This window comes from Cydia amplana, chromosome Z (genome assembly GCF_948474715.1).
Source record: "Cydia amplana chromosome Z, ilCydAmpl1.1, whole genome shotgun sequence".
Taxonomy (NCBI): Eukaryota; Metazoa; Arthropoda; class Insecta; order Lepidoptera; family Tortricidae; genus Cydia; species Cydia amplana.
The window spans coordinates 14,578,809-14,604,614 of record NC_086096.1 but is presented as its reverse complement, the minus strand read 5'-3'; the positions used below and the strand labels follow the sequence as shown (position 1 = coordinate 14,604,614).

General features: G+C 37.6%; 2 protein-coding genes across 2 annotated transcripts in view; both read right to left on the bottom strand.

Moving 5' to 3' along the window:
* Positions 1–7,050: 7,050 nt before the first annotated feature.
* LOC134661819 (lysophospholipid acyltransferase 5) lies at positions 7,051–11,411 on the bottom strand. Its single transcript, XM_063518013.1, has 3 exons — positions 10,679–11,411; positions 10,095–10,229; positions 7,051–7,769 (listed from the first exon to the last, which is right to left on the bottom strand). The coding sequence occupies exons 1-3, from the start codon at positions 11,385–11,387 to the stop codon at positions 7,171–7,173; spliced, it is 1,443 nt and encodes a 480-aa protein (XP_063374083.1). The 5' UTR covers positions 11,388–11,411; the 3' UTR covers positions 7,051–7,170.
* Positions 11,412–20,462: 9,051 nt separating this feature from the next.
* The window catches only part of LOC134661164 (fibrinogen alpha chain), a 95,906-nt gene continuing 90,562 nt past the window's right edge, over positions 20,463–25,806 (bottom strand). The window contains exons 4-8 of the mRNA XM_063517120.1: positions 23,946–24,077; positions 22,137–22,324; positions 21,677–21,820; positions 21,247–21,371; positions 20,463–20,621 (exon numbers count right to left, since the gene is read on the bottom strand). Coding sequence (XP_063373190.1) covers positions 20,530–20,621; positions 21,247–21,371; positions 21,677–21,820; positions 22,137–22,324; positions 23,946–24,077 — 681 coding nt within the window. The 3' untranslated portion in view covers positions 20,463–20,529. The remainder of the gene's footprint in view (positions 20,622–21,246; positions 21,372–21,676; positions 21,821–22,136; positions 22,325–23,945; positions 24,078–25,806) is intronic.

The following is a 25,806-nucleotide window of genomic DNA, read 5'->3' as shown; positions in this document are numbered from 1 at the left end:
TACCTACCTATTACCTAACTAAATATCTAGAGTTTAGTAGCGATAGATATCTGCATTGATCTCATTATTAAATGTACGACTAAGTACTAGTAATAGGAAGCAACAGCAACAGATGCAATGTGCGCACAGTTCTGCAAATTGCAGGTATGACTGTATGTACCTATACCGTACGTTACGTACAGTCAGTAGTAGAAGTAGCGGGTATGGTGGTCAAAGAAATTCGATTTAATGACACTTAAGCTGGAAACAAATTATCGGACGCGGCTGACGGACGCGGCTGACGCGCGCGACATAAAAGTGTGCACAGTCAGGAACATCCAGCGCGCTAGATTTCTGTCGGATGTCCGAAGGCTCAAGGTTAGGTCCACGGCTTACCTCCGATAGTTTGCACAGTTCAGTGTATATTCATTATCTACATACCTATAAGTCGCGGCTGTGAGCCGCGTCCGATAATTTGTTTCCAGCTTTAGACAAACTGTATTTATATTGTGATTCTCGTCAATTGTATACACTTGTACGTACTTAATTTAGGTAAGTAATATATACGTTGCAAATTTGATTGGCCATTTTGGTCCTACTTTACCTTTAATGCAATCAAATCAAGTATTTCTTATTCGTTTAAAACTTTTCACTGTAACTACTGTCTGTACGTGTATTCAGTCGATACATGTATTTATATTCAATAATGAATGCCTATAATTAAAATAACGAAGGAATATGGGCGTTTTATTATAACTCACATGGGTACTTTCAGTCAACATCAATAATAGTTAAGTATACTTAACCTAGCGGATGAGACTATGCTACGTGTCAAGATATACATTACACGAGTAAAGTGAGCGGCGAAATTGCATGGAGAAATTATGAATGAATTTATTGATAAAGTCGCCATGTACTTTTGCAGGTGATGGTACATTCTCTAATAGCTCTACTAAACGACACATGTCTATTATATATGTTTACAGTTATAGAGTGGAAACTACTTTTGACGCTTTAATTTATCCGACACTACAAAAAAGTATTAACTCTTCCATAGGTACCTAAGAATAAGAAATTATTGTAAATACCTACTAGTACCTACCTATCTTCGCAGTATACTGTGTTTTTACTATTAAGGGCTCATTTAGTCGGTGCGAGAACTCGCAAGCGAGTTTCATTACATTGCGTCATTTGGTCGGTCGGCTGAATTAATGTAACCTAATTGTTGGTCCGCAATGTAACTAAAATCGTATACGAGTTCGCGCGCCGTCTAAATGAGCCCTAAAAGACAGGAAATCTTAAAACAGCTTAACCCATCACCATTCGCTATAGTTTTCATCGGAAGTTTTTATTAAGCTTTACTTTCATGTTTTTTTGGGTCCATGGTTCAAAAGTTAAGAGACATTTATTTTTTCTTACGAAGCGATAATTTCTGTAAATATTTCGGTAGGTACCTACTTTACAAGAAAATGCATGGATCTTGATGAGCCTTATTAAGGAGGACACAGCAATAGCTGCTTTCGATTTAGGTAAAAGATAAGTAGGTACCTACTTATTCAAGTCCGATGAATCAGATTTGACTGTAGTAATATTGATATTTAACGTCGTGAAAATTCGTGAGGCTTTGGGTGGGTTTCGATCAATACACTTCGCAGAGGGAAGTCTGCAGGTGTCCGCTCCCACGCCTTGAGCCCTGTGCTCGCACACAGCCCAACACATATACCTATAACGAGCTCTGCCCGTGTTCTCATTGCTGGCGAATGGAGCTCACGAGCGAGGACCAGTGTAACGCGACCCCGAGAGCCGTAACGGAACAGGTAATCGCAAGCGCCTTTACAGTTGGATCGCCTGAGGCCTCGACTGCTCGTGCATTTGTCCCTACAAGCGATTTGAATAAAATAAAAATCCGGTAACTATAAAAGCTAGCTGCCCTATGAGCCAGTCGCATCATTCCAATTGTCAATAGGCCTTGGTTGTATAAAGAGACTTGAAAAGGTTAGAATAATTGAATCAAATCAATCTATCTATCTAATACCTTTAAACCCCTCCAGTACCATCGGTCCATTTTCCCAATCTGTCTACTTTACCAAACGGTCTACTTTCCCGATCTGCCTAATTGCTTTTCTCAATCCGTCTAATTACCTATCGGTCCACTTTCCCGATCCGTCTAATTACCGATCGGTCCACTTTCTTCATTGGTCTACTTGACCAAATGGTCCGCTTTTCCGATCCCATGAAAAACATTTCATGTAAAAGGCTCTGACTGTCAACAAGATATCTGATAACTTTTTAACAGTCCGACCGAGCCTTGTGGTTTCGTCTTGGCAACATTTTACATGAAATGTTTTTCATGGGATATTGTTTACTGGAATGATCCCAGACATTTGGTTCGTTGTAGTCACAAAACAGTAATTTGCTGCAACGCAATCAGTTATATTTGATTTAATACTGTCAGAACAATGACGGTGTCTCACTCGCACCTGTTACAATACTGATATGTCGGTCCTCTGTGGTTGACACATATTGACTTGGCATTATGCTGGCACTAAGCGTTTTTGGTATTCTGAGAAACTGGTGGTTTGCGTGTATAAAAAATACATTTCGCGAATCGCCAAATGAAAGTTCGTACTATGCTACGAAACGAGTGAACCAATGGCGAAAGTAGACAACGTGCTCAAGTAGACAGATTGGGAAAGTGGACCGTTTGGCAAAGTAGACAGACCGGGAAAGTGGACCGATGGTAAAGTGGACACATCGCGAAAGTGGACCGTTTGGTAAAGTACACAGATCGCGAAAATGGACCCTTTGGTAAAGTAGACAGATTGGGAAATTGAACCGATAGTACTGGAGGGCTTTAAACGAGCAATTCTTGTATATTTATTTATTTATATGTATATATATTTCGGCGATCTCGGAAACGGCTCTAACGATTTCGATGAAATTTGTATATGTAATGTTGTATATGGGGGTTTTCGGGGGTAAAAAATCGATCTAGCTAGGTCTTATCTCTGGGAAAACGCTAATTCTTGAGTTTTTATATGTTTACCGAGCAAAGCTCGGTCTCCCAGATATTATAAATTAAAGAGGCAATGTTGTGTCTCACAGGGAACAACACAACTTGTTCGTACGCACGGTGGGGCAAGGTTGGGCAGTTGCCCCACCCTGCTGTTAAGAATTTTTAAAAATTGGACCAAGATTTATAAGTTTATTTACTTCTGCCCCACCCCTTAACAAATTCTGGGTAATTCTGGGTACGCCCATGTCGAGGAGTGCTAAAACTGCAGTCAACACTTAAACGATGATGATGATGCACTGACATAGAGTTCAATGATATAAAAGGAGACCGAGCTTCAAAGATTCGATAAAATACTGGGTTACCTATGTTTAAAAATCACAAATTAAACACATACATGTCTATACATATAATTCATTGATCGTACAACCAGATAATAAACAATAAAATACAAAATAGCTTGAGCCATAATATGTATATCAGTGTTGGCCGAAACGTTAATGCAATTGAAAATTATTGACCATTAACCATTATAAATTGAGCTGTGAAGTGTAACCGCCCGTTATGGTTTACGGTTCAATTTGTACTGGTTAATGGTCAATTGCAATTATCGTTCGGCCAACACTGATTGTATATAACATACGATCGAACAATATTATAAAAAAAAGACCCATCCCACCACATAACGATCAAATGAAATAAAAAAACAATAATAATAAATAATAGTGACTATTAGAAATACATAAGTTGAAATAAAGTTACAAATTGTTCATAACGTTTAGTGTTACCTATGGGACTACACAGCCAAAGCTAGTCAGAGTCCATTGCAATACATAGGTAGTCTACCACTGTGTTGTGTTATTGGGTACTTTCCTCTACTTAAAACAATGATTTATAACCCAAGACAGGTTATAGGCGTTCCAAAATTGACGCGCTTACCTTGTGACAAATTGTACAAGTTGCCTTTAGTCGCACCTGGGCAAGCGAGATGTGTGCACGTGCTAATGAGCTCCCGCACACCGAAATAGAAAGAGACGAGCTTATGTTTAACAACGAGTATGACAAAGATGGATGGAATGCGAAAATTACTAAAAAAATGATTTCTTCGTAGGCGCCGAAATAAATATGGAAGTATTCTTTTATGCTTCTTAAGTAAGAGTATAACCTATCTATAGTTATATAATATCATTGACTTCAAATAAATTATTTCACATTGTGCAGAAAATAAAGCACCAGATAATTATTAGAAACACATAGATAGAAGTAATTTTTTTAAACATAATATCTATCGTGACGTCACTAGACTCGTTTGTCATATAAATTCCATATTGGAAAATCGTTTTAACAGTTCTAAAAAAGAAGCTGGTTTGACTAGTAGAAAAGTACCCAATTATCTTTAAAAAGTCTGGTAGAGAAACGATGAAAATCCATGTTTTCTCGAAATTTGTGTATGTACAATGGTCACATATTTATTTCTCAAAGTACCTACCACAATTGGTTTTCAGAAAATAATGCCATAACATAATAGGTAAGTAAACGTATTTATTCGTATTTTCCAAGAAACAACTTTGTTTTATATCACGTTGGTGGCAAGCAAGCATACGGACAGATTTATGGTAGATTAGATGGAATTTATTTACCATGTAGGTACTCATCTTTTCACAAAGAGCTCAGGTGCATCATAACTCACTGTCCTAAATACAAAATACAGAATACTAGAGCAAATACGTACGAGTATCTAGCACAACTCGCAAAATACCTAACAGTCGCTCTATAAGAATAAGAAACCATTAAGAATAAGAAGAATATATGTATTGAATTGACTATTAAATAGTAGCAATGAATGTGTGTAATGACTTAAAGGTAGCGTACAACGTATTTAATTATATCTAATTAAAATAGAGTTTTATCGTTCGATGCAAAGATAGACAGTAGTAAAAAGCTCTGGTATTACTGTAGGTAACGGCATTAGGCAGCACTAGCTACAATCACTATCACTTCTCAGTACCTATGTGCTACATTAGTGTAATATTTAATAACTGAGTATTTATTTAAACATTGTTTTATAGATTAATTTATCAGACTTAAGCTTTAAGAATGTACTAGAACAAACTTAAAACATTAACTTAACTACAAGGCCAGTGCTTAACCGACTCGGATCGTGAGAAATAAATAGTAGTTGACTATTATATTGTTCAAGCTCAACTTGTATTATGCTTAGTAAGTTAAAATTATTAAATACCGTCGACCGGGGTGAATAGGTAGATATAAAAACCAGAAATTAGATTTACTTGATAATTCCTTAAAAGCTTCTTACCTAGTACTGTATCATGCGTTTGAAAATAATAGTTGATTTTGCATTTATTTGTGGGGGGAGTTTATAAGAAATTATCAATTTAGCAGGTAAGTTCCGATTCCGGTTTTTTATCCCTATTCACCCCGTTTGACTTTAACCGGTGGAGCACCCAGAACAGGCGGTCTAGCATGAGTTGCGTTCTCGCACGCGAGTCCATACTTGAAGTCGCGCAAGATGTATGGAGTCACGCGCGAGAACGCAACTCATACTAGACCGCCAGATATGGAGTTAGTATCACACGTGTGGTACTAGGGCGTTCCACGGGTTAAACTATAATTATGTTAGTATCAAGTAGTTTATTATGGTGTGTTACCTATTACTGCGCAACTAAGTACTTGATGGCTCGCACCAATCATCCATTCCGCTCTAACTATACCTAAGGCACGACTCGCTGAGTAGTAGCAATAACTATACCTAGATATATATAGCAATTCTGTGCGGGCCGGGCCTACTACAGAGTCCGAGCGGACTAGATATTGGTGCGGTATGTACCTACGTTCAACGTAAACGTTCACCGTTTCATAAATTAAATTAAATTAATGTACTATATGTATGGTATCTGTAAGAAATTCTAAGTTATTAAAATTCTTACTAGGTATTTACGTGATTGCACTTTACGGCGTCGATTTAACGAGTGTGCGTTAACCTTAAAAACATCGTCAACATATGTTCTACGAATGAATGCCTCAGGATTACAAGCTTCCGACTTCTGAACGTGAGCAATTTCTACTGTAGCAGATCCAATCTGGCCTGCCAAATGAGAACAGCATAAGCTGTAATCTTAATTATTTTATCCATCGGCAATCTATGTGGAATGGTACGGTCTACTGCGAATTACAGGATCTCAATATATATCTACGTCTCTGTATATCTGTAAATTGTACTGAATGTTAGAGTCTGTGACAGCTCTATCGTACGAATTATTAGATACCTATTATAAATATAAAGCGGTGGACATTTTGAACTTTGTGCTTCTTCACATCACAGCCATACATAGGTATTAAGCTATGTAGTTTAGAAGATTATTATAAAAACAAAAGGTTTGAGTGAAATTTACTACAGATAAAGATAAACCCGTTTATTCGGAAACTAAGCATGAGTTAAAGAGTTGATAAAACAGGGTAGGTACGTGGTAGCTATTATAGTAAAGAAAGCCAACTAGATTATACTAAGAGTTACACTTGTATAAGTATTTAATAATAAATTTAACTACGTATCTACCTATCTACTTCGGAAAGTCGCATAAGCACAAAACCTTTTATTATCACATTTCTATAACTAGGTACTAAATTTGTTTAATATAGTATGTTTTTTAGGCATTTTAATGACGTAATTTGGTTAATTTATTATATTTTTTTATTTATTAATCATTACGCTAATAATATATACCTACCATATAATATATACAGACGTAGGTACGTTTGGTATTATATCATGGACCGAATGACGGAACCTCGTGGTTTTGTTTGTTTAAGTACATTATTTTAAACACTTCGAATACGACGATAGGTTAGAAAAGTTAGAATTATAGGGTAAGATTTGTCAATGCATTATCTACTTGAAAGATTAATGTCTGAATTGTACATGTTCTGAGTAGGGTTTGCACGACGGATCCGAAATGTATGGGAATATCCGCGGATCCGGATCCAGATCCGGATAATTTCATACATTTCGGATCCGGATTGCAAACCCTAGTTCTGAGTCTACGAAAACACTCGCTCACTATTGGATCTACTCACAGTACCCAGTATTTATAGATATCACTTGTAGTTCCAATCTTTACTTTGAGTCACTTATTAGAGCCTAGATAAGTACCCTTATTTCATTGAGACTTCACTTTTAACTTGAAGTGTTTGATTCCAGCAATTATGAGTGGCTTATAAACGAATGCCCACGGTATAAAGAGGAAAAATCCTGAAAAATACAGACTCGAGTAGATGTTCCACCACTTGGAGAAAGATTTGAGGTCAAAAGGAACCAAACTCCAACCCATAAACACGATGGTGTACAGCTTCAGCACGGCGTACAAAATGTACTGCACGATATTGTTGGACCACATGTTATGATAAAACTCGTGTTTGGTCAAAATAGATTCTAAACCTTTCTCCATGAATATGATAATGAATTCGTTGAAGAAAGTCATATAATAACCGGACCCGGTTCCGTGCCAGAGCGCTAAGAATAGTAATGTGAAAAATTGGCTGGCGTTTCTGTTGCCGAGAAATTTGAGTCGCTTGTAGATGTACTCGGCGGCGAAGTGGTTGGTGTTGCAGTTGAAGCTGTCGATGTAGTGCTGGAACTTGGTGGCGAACTCGAACCGCAGCAGCTTGATGTTGCTGCAGCCGTCCCAGCGCGGCGCCAGCGCGCCGCCCGCCGCCGGCGCACACCCGTTGTACGACAACCCGAACCGGATGCATGACGCTGCAAAAACACATCAATTATATTACACTATAGCAGTGGTTCCTAACCTGGGGGTAATTACCCCCGTGGGGGTAAAACTGGTATTTTACGGGGGTAATAAGCTAACCTAATATAACAATACAACTACAACAAACGTACACGTTTAACTTTTTTATTACCATTGGGAGGAGGGGTAAAATCAGGTTCCCTAGTTAGTCATAGGGGTGACCGGACTGAAAAGGTTAGGAACCACTGCACTATAGGTATACTATAGTTTTAATGGTCCTAGGTAGATGAGATGTGGATTTAGGACCAGTAAAACTATTACAAGAGTCATGTACTTACATATCAAGTCAAGTGTTCCTACTAGCGGAAAAAGATGGCGCGAGGGACAAACCAAAAATACATGTGTTGATATACGAGTAAAGGGAAAAACAATATAACTTTGTGACTTACGAGTCCAATAACTACGTACGATTCTCACCGAATGGGCGGAGTCGGCGCGCATTTAACATTTTTACGGCCGCAAGCCGGTCGGCTCCTCGCGAATGCGACAGGCTCCGGACGGATTAAATCGCTTCTGCTATACATAATGTAGGTATTATATGCGTATTGAAAATGCGCTCCGGCTCGGCCCGACTCGTGAGAATCGCACATAACAATAGGTACTCCAAGTTTCTCAAAACCAGGGTCGGATCTAGGGTAGAGCGAGTGGAGCGGCCGCTCTAGGCGCCGGATGGCAAGGGGGGCGCCAAATGGCAAATGAGAAAAAACAATGTTTTAATGGTTAACAGACGCGAGTGTGGCGAGGGGGGGGGGGGTTTGAAAATACGCTTGAAAACTTCAACGAAGGGCGCCAAAACCCGATTTCGCTCTACCCTGATCAAGGGCTCAGGCCGGCACTGCTCAAAACTATCCTATAAACTTACGGTTAACTCAAAATACACCATAGGGCGTATTTAAACTTTGATTAGTGTTTGGTGCGAGTTCATATGCCTACATTTGCAAACAGGGCCTTAGGTACATAAAAAGAACAACCAAGATTTTAGTGAAACTGTTTTACTAAAAAGCTCTATTTGTAAATAGCTTTTATTTTAATAAACAAGTTTATTTTTTTCTAGCCATTTTCATTTCATTTTGCGGAGCCGAAAGGATACAAAGATAGTAATTTTTAGGGTTGAAATACAGAATATTGAACCAATGGGTACGTGTGATCAACTAAGTCATAACATTTGCAAGAAATTCGCCCAAGGACATCTACCTACCTAAAGCGAAAATGTACCACAAGACCAGACACATGCACAATGTGCATTGCGCATTGCAACACATAGACCCTGAATTAGCATGTAGTGTTACAAATTCCAAACACCTGTCATTGTTCAAACAAGAATGTAATTAACAAATTACCTATTAGGTACTACAAATAATTTGTATGCAAGAGTAGATAGGCACCCATAGTAAGACATAAGTAATGAGTTTGATCTTGAACCTTACGTAAGTAGGTAATTGTTAATCGACGGAAGTACAAATACTTTACGAAAAAAGAAATATTAATACGCTAAACAAGAATATCACTATGAAGTATGAACATGATCTTTGGCAGTCACTCCTAATATAATTCCGTCAAGACTTCATTTTCACACCGCTCAATTTTCTTGTATTCCCGTATTTACAACCAATTAATCAGGCTTTAATACAATGGTTGTATAATCCGTATTCAACGTGCAAAAAAAACCAAATGCATATATGTACCTAAAGTGTCATTCAACTATGTAAACAAACCGCCATACTAAAATTGACACTGAATGTCAATTTACTAGTAACTTTTGTTTACATAGTTAGCAAGTTCTATTGAATGACACTTTAGGTGAAACGAAGTTCACCGGGTCAGCTAAAATCATGAATCTAGTATTAAACTGGATTGGGCATGAGTGGTGGGGATAACTGACAGAACGGGATAGTCTTATGTATCTTTCAGTAGGAGTAGCAGCGAAAGCGCTATTATTGTTTGTCCTTGTCACAGTCTCACTTTTTTTTTATTCCCCACCGTAAATTATTATGCATGATTGGTCGAATTGATTTGTTGCCCACCATAACAAATAAATTCGACCAATCATAGTGTCGCATTGCGTATGTTTTGTCCCTCACGGAGGCACGCGTAGACCACTTCTATAGGATGCTACCCTCTATGGCTAAAATAGTTTAGGTATTCATAATCATAATCACGTAATACAAATTTATCTAGGTACTCATATTGTTATATTGACACAGAATAGCTTATCAAAATTATTATGTAGGAACTTACGTGTATGGTTATACTAATTGGTTAGTATTAACAGTAGTTACCTTCAGTGAGCAGCCAGCAGGATATGTACTTGTAGAGAGCAAAGTGCGCCCACAGCCCGCAATACAGGTGGCGGTAGAAGATGGACCGCTCCCAGAACTCGTCTGATTGCATGTACTGCATACTAAATACACTTACTGAAATATAACAAAAAATCCATAAGGTTTTCGTTCATTATTGCTAATACGAACGCATCTAAGGAGCAATATTAGAAATACTTAAAGGAAGAAACGGAAAACTCAATTTCTCGACATAATTAATTTTTCAACGGTACTAGGTATCTCAACCATAGATGCACCACAAAAATATCTACAGTATCTACTAATTTGCTGAACAACAACATTTCTGAATGTGTTGGTAGTGTACCTACCTACATAATTATTATTGTACATAGTCGAGTGTTATGTCTTCATTGCAATTACGATTTAGAGAATATAATAATAAAAGGTTTATTAACTAAACCTAATTGAATTATAGAATTTTATTATCTTAAACTGGGTCAAATGAATATTATTCATATAAATACTATAACATAATTTGGGACAAATATTGTAGTATATTTAATTATTGCATGGAAAGTGCTTACCTCCTAGTTGGAATGCTACCAAATAAAGTATGCCTTGCAGAAGTCTCTTGAGTGATTCCTTTTCATATAGGCCAGCATGCTGCTCCAATGGGAACTTCCCATGGACAAAGTCAATGTAGCGTTGGAATGAAAACTGAGGGCCCACTAGGAAACAGGAGGGAAAGTACACAAATCCAAGCAGCTCCACTAATGTGGGTGGATTCTCAATTGCTGTCTTTTGATTTGTAGCAGACAGTTGCTCTCCTGCTTTCATCCTTTGGTAGTCCCACATGTCAAATGACAACGCTATAAGCTTCAGAGTCAACACACAGTGAGGCATTGTCCATGTAATGTCATAGTCTTCAGATTCTGTCAAAATATATCCAGCCATAAGATAAGTTACATTTAACACAAATGTTATAATAACATTTATCTTTCCTGGCCCAAAAATCATTGTGGTTAAATATATACCAAGCGTTGGGATAAGGTTATGGTACATTGATATTCCAAAGTTGTATAGAGCTATGTCAAAGCCTGTCACAATGAAGTAGATATTCCGTAACACTTTATGTTGTTTGACATATTGATGGTATACTATTGCCAGAGGATAGACCATAAAGATCGACAGGAGCAATTTGAGAGCCGGTTCTGATGTTCCAATCAAGTCTGCAACAAATGGGACAGGGCTGAGCCCCACCCAGCTCAGCAGAGAGAAGAATAGGCCCCACATGGTCTGAAAAGCAAGAAATTAATAAGTAGTGATAGTAGCTAAAAACAGAATAAACCATACCCGATAAGGTAGGGAAGATAGTTACAGTTTGTGTGCAAGACACAAAAAGAGCTGTATGTAATATAATATATGGGTAAAATTAATAGAATAGAGTAGGACATGTATAATTAGTAACAGAGGTTGAATACTACTCCACACAAGTTAAGTGGCAAGTATTTTAGTTCTGTACCTTGGTTGTTAATGTATACCTAATCAAATATACAATATATAACCAAATCCATCCAAAAGCTCCCAACTAAGGTCCAGAATATCAGCATTATTTATTTAAACTTTCACTTAACACAATTTATACTTTAATGCCTTATTTCATACGTAGTTCTAATTTTGTTTATCTTTTATTTTTAATGCTTACTAAATAATATGTTGAGGCTGTTGAGCCACAATTGCATTATTATTAAAGTGCTAAAAACATACCAAAACACCTCGCTGAAGACTGCAGCAAACACAGTCGAATTACCTACTATTTACCTATGCCACTATCACCAAAGAGAATATAATCACTAAGTTTTAAGAGAGAGACGGGACTTCCATATTAGCGATTTGAATCAGTTTTTGCAGTCTGTGTATGTTTGGTTCTCCAATCATTACCAACATGTACGACAAAGAACTGTCAAAGAACAGTACCAACATGTACGACAAAGAACTGTCAAAGAACAGTACCAACATGTACGACAAAGAACTGTCAAAGAACAGTACCAACATAACAACAGACTTAAATAGTGTAGTATCCTACACGCTTGCGTATTTTATCGATATCGATAAAATGGGGATGGTTGAAATATAGGCTCCTGTCAACAAATTTCGTACTCGGGTTAGGATAGAGTTCACATTTAAGTCGTACGTTATATATAGTGTTCTTTGAGTGGACTAATACATGGTTGGACTTAAATGTGGACCAGAAATATTTTGGAGGATGGAGCAAAATGACACATGTTTATTTTATTAAAAGCTTTTTTTTTTTCGAAATGGACTCCGCATACAAATTTTAATGCATGTAACTTTTCTATGGGAAGATACACCAGGTCTTCGTTCCCAATTAATTTGACCCACTGCTTGCACCTGAAAACATACAGAAAAAAAACATCTAAATGTGTTATATAATTACAGTTTGCAAGCAAAATGTGGCGTGAAAGGGAGATTCTAAAAATAGGAAATTATGCGACTAGGTATAATGGCAAAAGGAAAATTTCCTGCAAGATATGCGTCTGGGAAAATTTTCGGAGAATTAATTATCTATATTATTTACATTGATAAACAAAGCTGCAGTTATCGATACTTGTAGTACATCCCTAGTTGACAATGAAAATGGAAATGAAATATCTAATTTTCGATGTGTTTATAGCCTGCTACACCAAAATAAGGCTAAAAGTATCTAAAGCAATACTTACCGGTCTTCATCCAACGGAAATTTCGTCATGAACTTTCTTTTTTTGGGAACATCGCGAGTGTAGCGATTGCCACATATTTCGCATTTAAAGACCTTGATTTTCGGTGGCATTTACACAAAATCTATGGAGTCACTATATGTTTTTATAACATTTGATTGTATTTGAAAATGGTAAAGGCTTTAGAAAATTCAACTCCAAGAAATACGCGAGTAACACATGCAAGGCGCCATGACAAGCAAAGCAATATGGCTGACAGTTGACTTGAAAGTTAAATAGCACTGACGTTTTATTTTGTTTCTTTGGCTATGCTGAGGTCACCAACTTCCATACAAAACTTTTTTTTGTTCCTAGTTGCTTCAGCCTGCTCCGTACGTCCATAAATTATGCAAGAAAATAATTATGTATGGCTAACTTCATAGGAATTCAAATAAGGTATCCGGGTAGAGTGAATTAGTTACAAAGATAAAATTACACATCGTACGATTGTTATAACTCTTCGCTGATTATAGTTAGTTTACATTACCTATATTGCCACCCACAATCACATAAATGACAGCGAGCGCAGACAGCGCCGTGCATTGCAAAGATTGCAATTATTGAAAATGCACAAGAGCACAAGCATAATGGCATGTAGGTCCAAGTCCATAGACAATTTAAGCCAATCTGCCATCTGCCAGCCTATTATGGATAGCTTTATCCATCTTTATCCACGTGATAAAATAACTGTCACTGTTTAACACCGTGGGAAAGAAAGTGACGGACACCGTTTTATCACGCTGTCACGTAGACAAGAACGACCATCATATCCGTACTGTTCTCAGTAAATAAAGTGGTAACCAGACGGGACTGATCAAATCAGTTGATTTGATCAGGAAATTTGCATTCCATAAATAACTACTATGAAAATTTACGACATTTTTATTTGTCTGCACCCATAGATTAGTATATGTTATTACTGTCCGCACCTGCTGATTCGATCGGAGAATTTCATCAGATTGGCGAAAAATTGTCTTGTCTGGATACCACTTAATACATCTATGCAGTAGACAAAAGAAACTCATTCATATTGATATTTTATTTATCGCTGCGTCTTACGTAGGCGAACAACTCGCGAACGTGATTAAAATTACTCCAATATTTGATAATATTGGGGTAATTTTTACCTATATGGTATCCCCGGGTTTGTGACGTCATCTATGTCTATCCCTTACGGGGGCACGCGGTAGGCCACATCTATAGAAATACTACCATCTATGGATCCCATACATTTCACGACTCTTCTCTTTCCGCACAGACTCTATATAAAAAAGCCATAACACACTACCGCACCGCACCAAGATCACGGTGCGCCGCACTCATAAGTGAGAGCGAGAAAGACATATCTGTTTCTCGCTCTCACTTATGGGTGCGGCAGGGTGCGGCGCACGCACCAAGGTCGCGGTGCGGTGCGGTACTGTGTTACGGGCCTAAGATCATAAGATCCACACTTGCTAACGGGCCCGCCGTTTTCCGTCCCATCAGTGGTGTCATCAAATTATCAAATCAGTAAATTATTTCACATCGTTAACAATATTTAGCCCCCTCCACACTGGCGTTCGCGGCTTCACCCGCGATTCACGCACATAGTCTGGAGGGGGCTTTAGAAATGTAAAAAATATTACAAATGCAATCTGTATTTTTATATGTTAAATATAGTCCGTCAACCAAATCTTGTCAGTAGCAATGTAAAGCAAACTAAAGTAGGGCAACACTCAAAGAGCAGTATTGCGCTAAGAAAAGCAGCAATGTACATCGAACCATAAGATTTTTTTTTCCGCTGAGCGCGCCCTGCGTACGTCAATTCAAATTGTCACTCGCGGTTTATTGAAAAAAATTGAAACATGGACGGACAATTTAAAAGCGATGTTAAAACAATGTTAATCAAAATGATGAACAAATTTGAAGATATCAAAAACAACTCTCTATCGTAGTGCTTATATTCTCTTTGTTCCCTATGTCTTCTAAGTTTACTAAAATAAAATCATATCAAAATGCAGATAATTAGATAGTGCATATATTTGTTATTTACAATATAATATGCCACTTGTTAATGTAAATTAGTGTACTGTTCTGAATGAATATGACATACCTGTGTAATTTTTTTGATTGGTATATATTGTACAATATACATATTAAAAATAAAACAACTGATATTTGGGTGTTTATTTAATTTAAAGGTAAATAAGATAAGGGGCACTTTTCGACTTGGTTGCGTTGTACACGTATATAAACCGCCATAGGTAAGTATTGTCTGAAGAGATACTTTCTACTACGAACGCCTTATATTGGGCAAGATTTAATCCTGCAACAAACATGTATGGATTAGGTAGATATTGCGAAAGAACGGCGATATAATCAAGGCTCTTAATACTGTTTAAAAGGTTTACCTTTGTAAATAGTCACAACTGATTGCTGAAAATATTAGACATGTGGGCCTATGGACGGTTTCCAGGACACAATTTATGGTCTTGTTGGATAGATTTAGGCATACGTTTTCATTTTATTTATGCCTTTTAACCCTAAAACAAAAAAACTGAACATAATCTTAAAAGTTCGAAAGAGTTCTTCCAGTACTTGTCATAACCTCCATTTTTAGTAATGTTTACCATCAACGAGCATGATTGTACATTGTAGGCCCCTTAGCTTTGCTTATTCTTATTTAATGTATTGGTATTTAATGGTGACAGCAGAAATATCTCTTGAAACAGAAACGATTCAGAATGAAAACCAAATGAAAACAAATAAGGTGACGGCTGTCATTCACGATCCACATTCCACAGATAAAACACTGATGACACGCGTTTTGGAATTATTTGAACACAGTGTTGCTAACCCGCGATTTTTCAAATTTGCCGCCTTTTACTACTGACAAGATTTGGTTGACGGACTTTATTGTTAAAGATGGCTTATTACGTGAAACGGAAAACGTCCCTTGCAAGAGTTAGTGTGCTAACACACTATCGCACTGCACCGCGACCTTGGTGCGTCGCACCCATAAGTGAGAGCGAGAAACAGATATCTCTTTCTCGCTCGCACTTATGGGTGCGACGCTCCAAGGTCAGGGTGCGGTGCGATAGTGTTAGCACTTTTACTTCCACGAACCACGTACGACGTGTTACCTCCCTGTCACACTTACGTACGAATTTAAAAGTGCGACAGATCGAACGTGGTGTGCATAGATTAGTATATGTTATTACTGTAATAGATAAGAAACTCTCGGACATTTCATGTTCACGTCTCTACTAGTGCTGCCCCTAGCGGACCTGCTCTCAACTAATGAGATTGTGTATACAGAAACACGCACACATGTACACACACACATACGCACACATGCACATACCTGTGGGCTCTTTACCCTACAGGTAGAGTCTGTTCGGAAAGAGAAGAGTCGTGAAATGTATTGGGCCCCATACATTCCACGACTCTTCTCTTTCCGCACAGACTCTAACAATTTTATTATTGGAAACTGATTTATACTTAGTCAACCAGATCTTGACAGTAGAAAAAGGCGGCAAATTTGAAAAATGTAGGCGCGAAGGGATATCGTCCCATAGAAAATTTGAATTTCGCGCCTTTTTTTACTGACAAGATTTGGTTGACCAGCTATATGTAGTAATTTGTCGTTCGTTGCATTTTTACAGGAAACTACATAAATCAGTATTTTTTTTTCAATAAATGAATGAAAACTGACATTAGTTTAAGTATAATATATAATATAATAAAAGTAATTATTTACATACGTTCACAGTAACTAAAAAAGAAAGGCTTAAGCGCGCTTCTGTGTTTAAACAATCTGCGAAAAGTTATTCATCTCGTCCTCCTGGTCCCAAAATGTGGTTTTCTCCATTAAAATCTCATTTATTTCTCTGCACCAATTATTGATTAAAAATATGATGCTTCGTTTTAACATAAACTTCGCCAACTCCTCGCCATTTTTTTCACATGAAAGCACACGGCATCGGCGCGGTGCCATTGCTTTTCTTTCGTCTTGCCCGCGTTGGTTTATGTGTATAGATAAAAGATCAATTTAATACAAATCACAAGGTTAGCTTTATATCACATATAAAGAAATATTGGGAATAATATACTTCTATTAAAAACCAGTTTGAAACATAGATGGTAGTTTTGAAATAATTTAAAAATTTCCCGTCAAACCAAACGTCAATCAGTTTTTTTTATTCGTCAAATACGGCAATCTCTCATTTTACGGTGTTTGCACTAGGTACATATTAAAAAAACTACCTACTTACATTTCAAAATTAATTTGTTTCCTAGTTCATTTGCAACGTAAGGTTAGTAACTATCTCAAAACATTTTTTATTAAAATATATTCTTCTAGATTTAATTAAATACGATTAAGTTACCTGCTTAAATATTTGTTTGGTATATTTTGTTTTCTACCATCTACGTACAAGAATTATGTCTAGTCACACTCAGCCCTCCTTATGCTAAAAGGCGGTACCTCAAAAACGAATGAACTGGAAATTGAACTGTATGATTTAAATTTTAAGGTACTTGTTTGCATAACATTTTCAATTCAGATACCGCTTTTTAGCTAAGCAAGGCACCACGGCTGAGGAATAGACTTAGAGCATAACCCACAGATGGCGTTATTATCAGCATTACATTACTCGTCTTCAGAGATACTATACCATGGGGCCTCGGCTCCCGATAGAAAGTTGCCGGCGGCCGGGTGTATCTAAAGGTAAAGCCCCCTCCATACATTTTCGCGACAGCGAAATCGACTCCATACTCGCGTTCGCGGCTTAGCCCGCGATTCACGCACATAATCTGGATGGGGCTTAATCTAATTGGCCCAAGAGTTGACCAACTTGTCAGTAAAAAAAGGTGCGAAATTAAAATTGTCTATGGGACGATATCCCTTCGCGCCAACATTTTTCAAATTTGCCGCCTTTTTCTACTGACAGTGACAAGATCTGCTTGACCATGGCTTGACCCTTGACCAATGTAGTCAATAGTAGTACTTATGAGGGTATTGTAACAACTTACTTTACTCTTTGGTATTGTAAAAGGCGCGAAACCAGAATTTGCATTGACTTTACCTCTCGTAGGTCGTGTGCCGCGATTTGTTTTTTCAAATAAATGTTTCCTCGTGCGCTAATGCACGTTTCGAATGCAGAGGTATTCAGAAAAAAAAATATATATATACATATATATTTATAATATATATATATATATATAGACAAAAAACATACATTTTACAAATAATTCCTTTTATTTTTATACACGGCAACTTTTACATACAAACAGGAAGTAAGAACAGTTCCTTGAATTAATAAGTATGTGCCTTCAATTATTGTATAAAATATTATTTACATCTTAATTACAATTTCATCTTATATCTAAATTAAAAATCTAATTATGATGTATGCAAGGAAACATTGTATGTATCAAATTAAATGAACAATAAATTAATGAATGTAGAGCGTAATGTGGCACGTTGATAATAGTAGTTAGATAGAATATCTGTTATTTACACAAGGAAAACAGTCAAAACCGACGAGGAAACTAGCGCTTGTATGCCGAAACATCACAGATTACAGAATTAGCAAAAAACCAAGAGCTCGGAATGGCATCTATAGTGGAATAATTAGATAGGTACCTAGTGTATACCTAATATACATGATTTGATATTCTTTTAATTTGCTTAAACACCTTAAGAAAATCTATCTAAAAAGCTATACAGGACTCTCGTAACTCGTCAATGTATATGACAACCTTAGTTTAATATAAAATCCGTTAAAGCGCATTTTTTAATATGTACAGTACAGTAGAACCTCGATTATTCAAGCTAATCGGATAGAACTTGACAGGGACTACTAGTTCAGATAATCAAAAGTTAGGATAATCAATATGATGTTTTTTTGGACAATATCAAACAAAAACTATACCTTTATACATAAAAACAGTATAATATATTAAAAAATGATGTACAAATTATACTGTATAAAAAAAAGCGGCCAAGTGCGAGTCGCACTCGCCCATGAAGGGTTCCGTATTTAGGCGATTTATGACGTATAAAAAAAAACTACTTACTAGATCTCGTTCAAACCAATTTTCGGTGGAAGTTTACATGGTAATGTACATCATATATTTTTTTTAGTTTTATTATTCTCTTATTTTAGAAGTTACAGGGGGGGGGGACACACACATTTTACCACTTTGGAAGTGTCTCCCGCGCAAACTATTCAGTTTAGAAAAAAATGATATTAGAAACCTCAATATCATTTTTGAAGACCTATCCATAGATACCACACACGTATGGGTTTGATGAAAAAAAAATTTTTGAGTTTCAGTTCGAAGTATGGGGAACCCCAAAAATTTATTGTTTTTTTTCTATTTTTGTGTGAAAATCTTAATGCGGTTCACAGAATACATCTACTTACCAAGTTTCAACAGGATAGTTCTTATAGTTTCGGAGAAAAGTGGCTGTGACATACGGACGGACAGACAGACGGACAGACGGACAGACAGACAGACAGACAGACATGACGAATCTATAAGGGTTCCGTTTTTTGCCATTTGGCTACGGAACCCTAAAAACCCTGAATAAAGTTCGAATACTCGAGGTTGTACTGTATGAGCGCCTTCTGATACTTCTGATGTAAGTATGAAACGCGGCGTGCCAAAGATAGCGTACCGTGGCCGCAGGTTTCGGTAGGAAACTTCCTACGTATGAATACCGTTGAGTATCCTATACCTAAGTAGCAGGAGTCGCCACCCCACCACATTTTTAGATGCTTTAATGTAGGTACCTAACCGAAACATGGGCCAGAAAAAAAATTAGCTATGGATAGCTCTAAGTATAGGTATATTATATACACATTTTCAACGTCGAAATATATGACTTACACATTATTAAATGGCGATGAAGAGATGAAAAGATGATTGAGAGAGAAGAAATTATGTACAGAAAAACGGAAAAAATAGTTTTTTGAGCGATGAGTTGCCTCTAGGTCCCATGCCAACGATGACAACGTAGGCACGTTTGATTAAAACCTATACCTACACATATAGGTCGGTGGGGTCCGACCAAACAAACAACGAAGATACCGTAAATGATTTTTGTTGGAAAATGTATTCTTATTTTATATCACAGACCGATACATTACTTGATCCATTGACAATGAATGATAGATTCCAAATGATTTTGATGATTGATTTACAAAGGCGGTATTGAGTGAACGAATGCGAATTACATCTCAAAGCCCATACAAGAGCTTAATATCTACAGCACCAAAAATTGGCAATTTTAGTATCGTTTAAATCTTAGTATTAATAGGCAACACGAACATAATAAGACACTCTTTTGAATTTATTCAATCGTCAACTAAATTTTACAATTTAGTTTCAGTTGCCGACTGGGCTCGGAACCGGTTTTTTGTAAAACCCAAAATAGCCCAATATTTTTAATTATTTTATGCTCTTTACGTAGGACTGATCGTGTATTTAGGTAACAACTTCGTTGTCCCATTAAAAATTAAATAATAAATCAAAGAACGAAAAAGAACGGAATAATACCTATATTTTTTGTATGAAGAAAAAACCGGTTCCGAGCCTTGGTTGCCGAAACTGTTACGATGAATAAAGTTGGCGATTGAAAGGAAGTGTTAAACAAAGTGCGTGGAGTAGCTTCATGTGTTGGGCTGCAGCGGCCGCGGCTTGATCATCATGGAGGCGCGCTTCAGCGTGTAGTCCCAGCCTCGCCAGCGGAACCACACGATCCCTGGAAACCGGAAGAGTACTTATGTATTACAAAACTATTGCTATATTAAGGAACGTACTTATACTACTTATGTCTTTATTATCGTACAGCGCACTCAGGGCCGGATCTAGGGTAGAGCGGCCGCTCTAGGCGCCGAATGGCAAGGGGGGCGCCAAAATGGAATGAGAAAAAAAAAATTTGCGAGTGTGGCGAGGGGGGGTGGAAAATACGCTTGAAAACTTCAACGATGGGCGCCAAAACCCGATTTCGCTCTACCCTGGTCAAGGGCTTGGGCCGGCACTGAGCGCATTGGTACTATGCTGTATAAAGCCCAATAATAGTGTTACAACTCATGGCAGTCATGGATAACAATAATTTCAACTTCTAGGTAATTCGTGTCTGGTAAAATAAATTTCTTATCAATATCATCGTTGCCACCGCTAAGTAGGTAGGTAAATGACAAGTAAGTCAGCTTAGTTTAGGGCCGAGTCTAATTTAATTATTTACATATTTATGTAGTTATTGAGAATAGCAGAAATAAGTCGCATATAATCAACGGCCATACCGCTGAATAACTTTACTAGAACCATCCCAGTGAAGCGGTTGGTTAATTGAGTAGGTACATTAACATTATGCAGCATCAAACCTTGCCGGGCGGTGAGGTCCTGCGGGTCGTGCAGGTAGAGCCCGTTGAGTCCCCGGCCGCAGGACTTCCACCACCAGCCACCCTTCAGCATGGATGCGCAGTTCAGCGACGACCTGTCGTTGTCTCTGCAAAACGACATGCTCATGTTAAGGGCTTTGTCCAGTACCTAAGCCAAACGCGATACAAATGGATAATGTGCAATATTTAGTACATTCTTGTGTCTGATGTAACTGATGTATATCTTGAAAAAGTAAAACCTAACCTAATCATACCATGAACTGATAAACTCTAAAATGGAATTTAATTGAAACTATCAGAATATACTTGACCACGACACAGACCGACATAGGTACTAAGACTAATAAGAATATTTGCTTTAGGTAAGTCAAAATGGCCAGTAAGTATTATACCTACTCGCTGCGTTCTTTACCTGTTGTATGTAGAGAAGGGACTGTTGTTGGAACCGTACCAAGGGTCGTTCAGAGAATCCCCGGCATTTCCTTCGTAACCATCGATTTCAAGTTTGTAGTACTCAGCTTCGGAATATATCTTGAAGTGCGAGTATTGAGCATATCTGCAATTATAAAAACAAACATGCAGTTTTCATCTTAATAATTATTCACATTAATAATATGTAATACCTTATGAGTATGTAAAGTTTCAAAACTGCATTGAACGAGTTAAGGCAGGTATTTTATTAATATTGATTTACTCAGATGGACGGATGTTCCGTTTACAAAAAAAATACTTAAAACTATAAAACTTTTCTTCCTAAATGGATATAATACCTAACCCATCCTATGCATAAGGGTAAATATTAGCTATCAGCAATTAATTAAGGATTTACAATAATTTATGCGTCGTTTTCACATTGAATAGGGCAGCCTAACCGTTTGTTTCCATCGAAGTCCTCCAGCTCGACGCGCAGCATGTAGTCGTCGTTGTTGGTCAGCATGTAGATGTTTTCGTTGCCGAGCCAGAACTCCTTGTTCGGCTCGCCGAACCCGTTCTTGTAATCGCTCCAGTCCCTGTTGAAGTTCTCGGCAAGTGCTCCGTAGTCGTCTCGCCGATGGATAACCTATTATACATATATGCAGTAAGTAATTCTGTTTTATTATGCCAATTAGTTTGTCTATCTAATTCTTAACCCTTAAATTGACGCATAACGTGCAAGGCCGTGAGTTCAAACCAATACATCATTATTCATTATTATTCATTATTTAATGATTCTGTTTAAAAAAAAATGCGAAAAGTGGGTACACTACACAGTGTACCCACTTTTTGCATTTTTTCCTGAAGCAATAGAAGCCGTTTGAAAAATCTAACATTTTGGATCGAATAATTTTTAAATCAATATTTGGTTCCAATCGTCGTACCTAATACAATCGCCATTGAATACTCGTATATTAGAAAATAATATCATAAATAACGAACACTACTGCTATTGCTAATGTGTTGGAATATTACATTCATGTTCAGTTATTTTTGTTTTGAGTAGGTACAGTCAGCAGCAATAGTTGCCAAGCGGGCTAGGTGTTCAAAATGATCTTGACGCGACTTTATTGTTAAGAGAATAGGAGCGTGTCAAGGTAATTTTGAACACCTCGCCCGCTTAGAAACTTTTGCTGCTGACTGTACATAGGGTACCTATACAGTGTGTATTGGCAATACGGGCTAATGCTAAAGAAAGATACAGTCCAATAATCAGAAATTGCAACATGACTGGTGTTTACACATCATCTCCATAACTTGGAGCTACACATTTACGTATAAGATTGCGTAAATAAAATACGTACCTATTTGAAGGACATCGGTCTTGTCAATCAATACGATGAGCTTCATTGCAAAATAACGATGCTAATCTTAGTCGTAAAATCGACATCGCAACATTCTATAAATTTACAGACCGATATCACCCATTGATAATTTCTAAATAATGGGGACAGGAGCCACGGTATTCTTGATGGAAGCTTACAAGGCTAATTACTACGTAACTTTAACATTTTGTTACCTACCTCATTTGTTCTTTAAGCATTTGGCTCATCTGTTTTCTTGATAGTATTATCAAACGAAATAGTTGCTTTGGAATAAAAACTCCCACACTCGATTGTAGACTAAGGTACCTGCGCCAAAAAAGGCCCGGTTCTTAAGCTTGCCTTCTTTTAAAATTGCATACTTTTATAACTGTGAATAGGTTCAAATTTTGCTTTATGTCCTCTAGTTCCATAGACCAAACTTTAAGTTCACATAGGAAAAATAAGAAATAAAATATGTTCCTTGGTGCAGGTACCTTGATGCCGTATTCAGTAGGTACCTACCTACAGCTCAATCACTAATGGGAGTCTAGCAGTTTTTTAAATGTATAAAGGACCTATTCGGTAGATACTAAGTTCAGTTACACTCGCCTACTGACAGCGACTTAAATAGGCAACTACTGAGTATAAAAGACAAAAGTTAAAATCCATACGTTAATATTGTTAGTAATTTGCGTCCCTAACCGTTAAGGATGACTCACGCTAGACCGGGCCAGGGCCGGGCCGGAGCTTCCGACGCTTCGTTTTCTAAGCACCACGTGATCACCGATCAGCCGTCATAGAAAATGACGTGTCGGACGCGTCGGCCCGGGCCCGGTCCGGTCTAGCGTGAGTCATCCTTTATCCTTATATGAATAGAGTAATTGTGTGTGAACGTGTACTTACAGTCCAGCCACCATCAGCGACGTTCTGTTCACAGTATACTTTGAGGAACCAGTAAGTTGTGCCCCTGATTTGTAAGTAGTAGACTCCCGACTCCCGCATACCTGCATTCAAGAGGTCCACACAAGAATAGCCCTGGAACGGATGAGAAATCGCATTATAGATCACAAATCTTTCATTGTTGATATCATATGTAATAATTTATCATTGACATCCAGCCTTAAAGCAGGAAAAAAGTTGGCAAAATTTCATAATTATGTTATGAGTTAGTAAATTTTCATAATTCGCTTTATGCTTCGTATAACATTTTTGATATTCCATTTTTCTTTAAATTCGCAAAAGGCTTTTCGCACTTGGTATGCTTTAGCACCTACCGCACAATATAAAACTAATAAACGATGAGACACCACATCGACTGACACACGACATAACTGAGCTGGGTTGCTGTTTGACTCAATAAAATAATAGAAGGTGACATAGCTTATCATATCGCTACTTACGTGATAAGTGGCGATATTTTAAAATTTTGCTTTACGCTGACCATAAAACAGAACTATTATATAATCTGTGATGATAGAACCAATGATTTATAACCCAAGATAGGTTATATGCGTTCCAAAATTGAAGCGCGTACCTTGTGACAAATTGGACAAGTTGCCTTTAGTCGCACCTGGGCAAGCGAGCAATGTGCACGTGCCAACGAGTTCCCGCACACCGAAAGAGAAAGAGACGAGCTTATGTTTAACAACGAGTATGACAAAGATGGAGGGAATGCGAAAATTAATCAAACATAACAGATTTCTTCATAGGCACAGAAATAAATATGGAAGTATTTTTTATGCTCCTCAAGTACGAGTATAACCTATCTATAGTTATATAATATCATTGGATAGAACTATAATAGTGTAAAGGTTGGCCCATCCTTGGGCAATCTACGAACAAGAATGGGAACGAGATCGCAATAATGCTTTCTCCCTTAAACCTAAATATGAGCCTTCGGTGGCCCACCGAGGTCAAGATGAAATGTCAATGTGCAAAGTTTGACAGTTTATCTGTGATCACAAAGTTTCAAGCGACACGAGTGTAATTTTCTGAGTCGAAGTCGGGCCCGTACCGGCGCGTGCGTCGCTCGCGGCTTTCCTCCGCGGCATGCTGGCGTGACGTGACGGGCCGGAGCCGGACCGCTAACTTCCCCTATTATGTCTGTTCATTACACATGCGGAATCTGCATGTCTTTATGCATGATGTTTAAAATCTGTGTGTAAACATTCTTATCTGCTAAGAAAAACTCCAGCTCTTAACATCGCCAACTAAAGACATAGGTATGTACCTATACTCCACAACAATGTAAATAAGCACGCTTTTATCATTCATCATGTGATACAATAAGTAAAATCCGTGTATGTACTTCTTTTTAAACTTGTCGAGTTGGTAACGTAAAATCCAGTTAATAGCTTTTCCTTTCAAAGTAGGTATATAAGTGCTTGTGGCAATAATAGCAATGTCTCGCGACAGAGCCCATTAATATCCCAATGGTAAGTTAATAAATGGTTTATTTGATGTCCAAATGTGTCGGTGGCATCTAGGGTTGCCAGATCGAAAGCCGCTATTATCGGGAAAAAATATAAATTTTCACGGGATTTTGGGCCTTAAGTCGGGAAAAAAACCTATCAAATTAAATTAATTGTATTAAAAACAACGATATTTTACATTATTGGCACTGCGTCAGCTGATTTGTTAGCCGTTCGTCTGGCTCGCATTTGGTCCAGGTCGCTGTTTGTCCAGTTCGCGTTTGGTCCAATACGCAATTTGTCCTAAAATCCGGACCAAAAGCGAATTGACTTAGTAGCAGTTGGTCCCAATC

Bases quoted from the DNA above. Each gene is read 5' to 3' on its own strand.
- LOC134661819 (XM_063518013.1), bottom strand. From the start codon at position 11,387: ATGTGGGGCCTATTCTTCTCTCTGCTGAGCTGGGTGGGGCTCAGCCCT. The intron at 10,230-10,678 runs GTAAGCACTTTC...GTTATATTTCAG, and splicing joins GGTAGCATTCCAACTAGGAG to TAAGTGTATTTAGTATGCAG. The intron at 7,770-10,094 runs GTAACTACTGTT...GTGTTTTTGCAG, and splicing joins CTGCTGGCTGCTCACTGAAG to CGTCATGCATCCGGTTCGGG.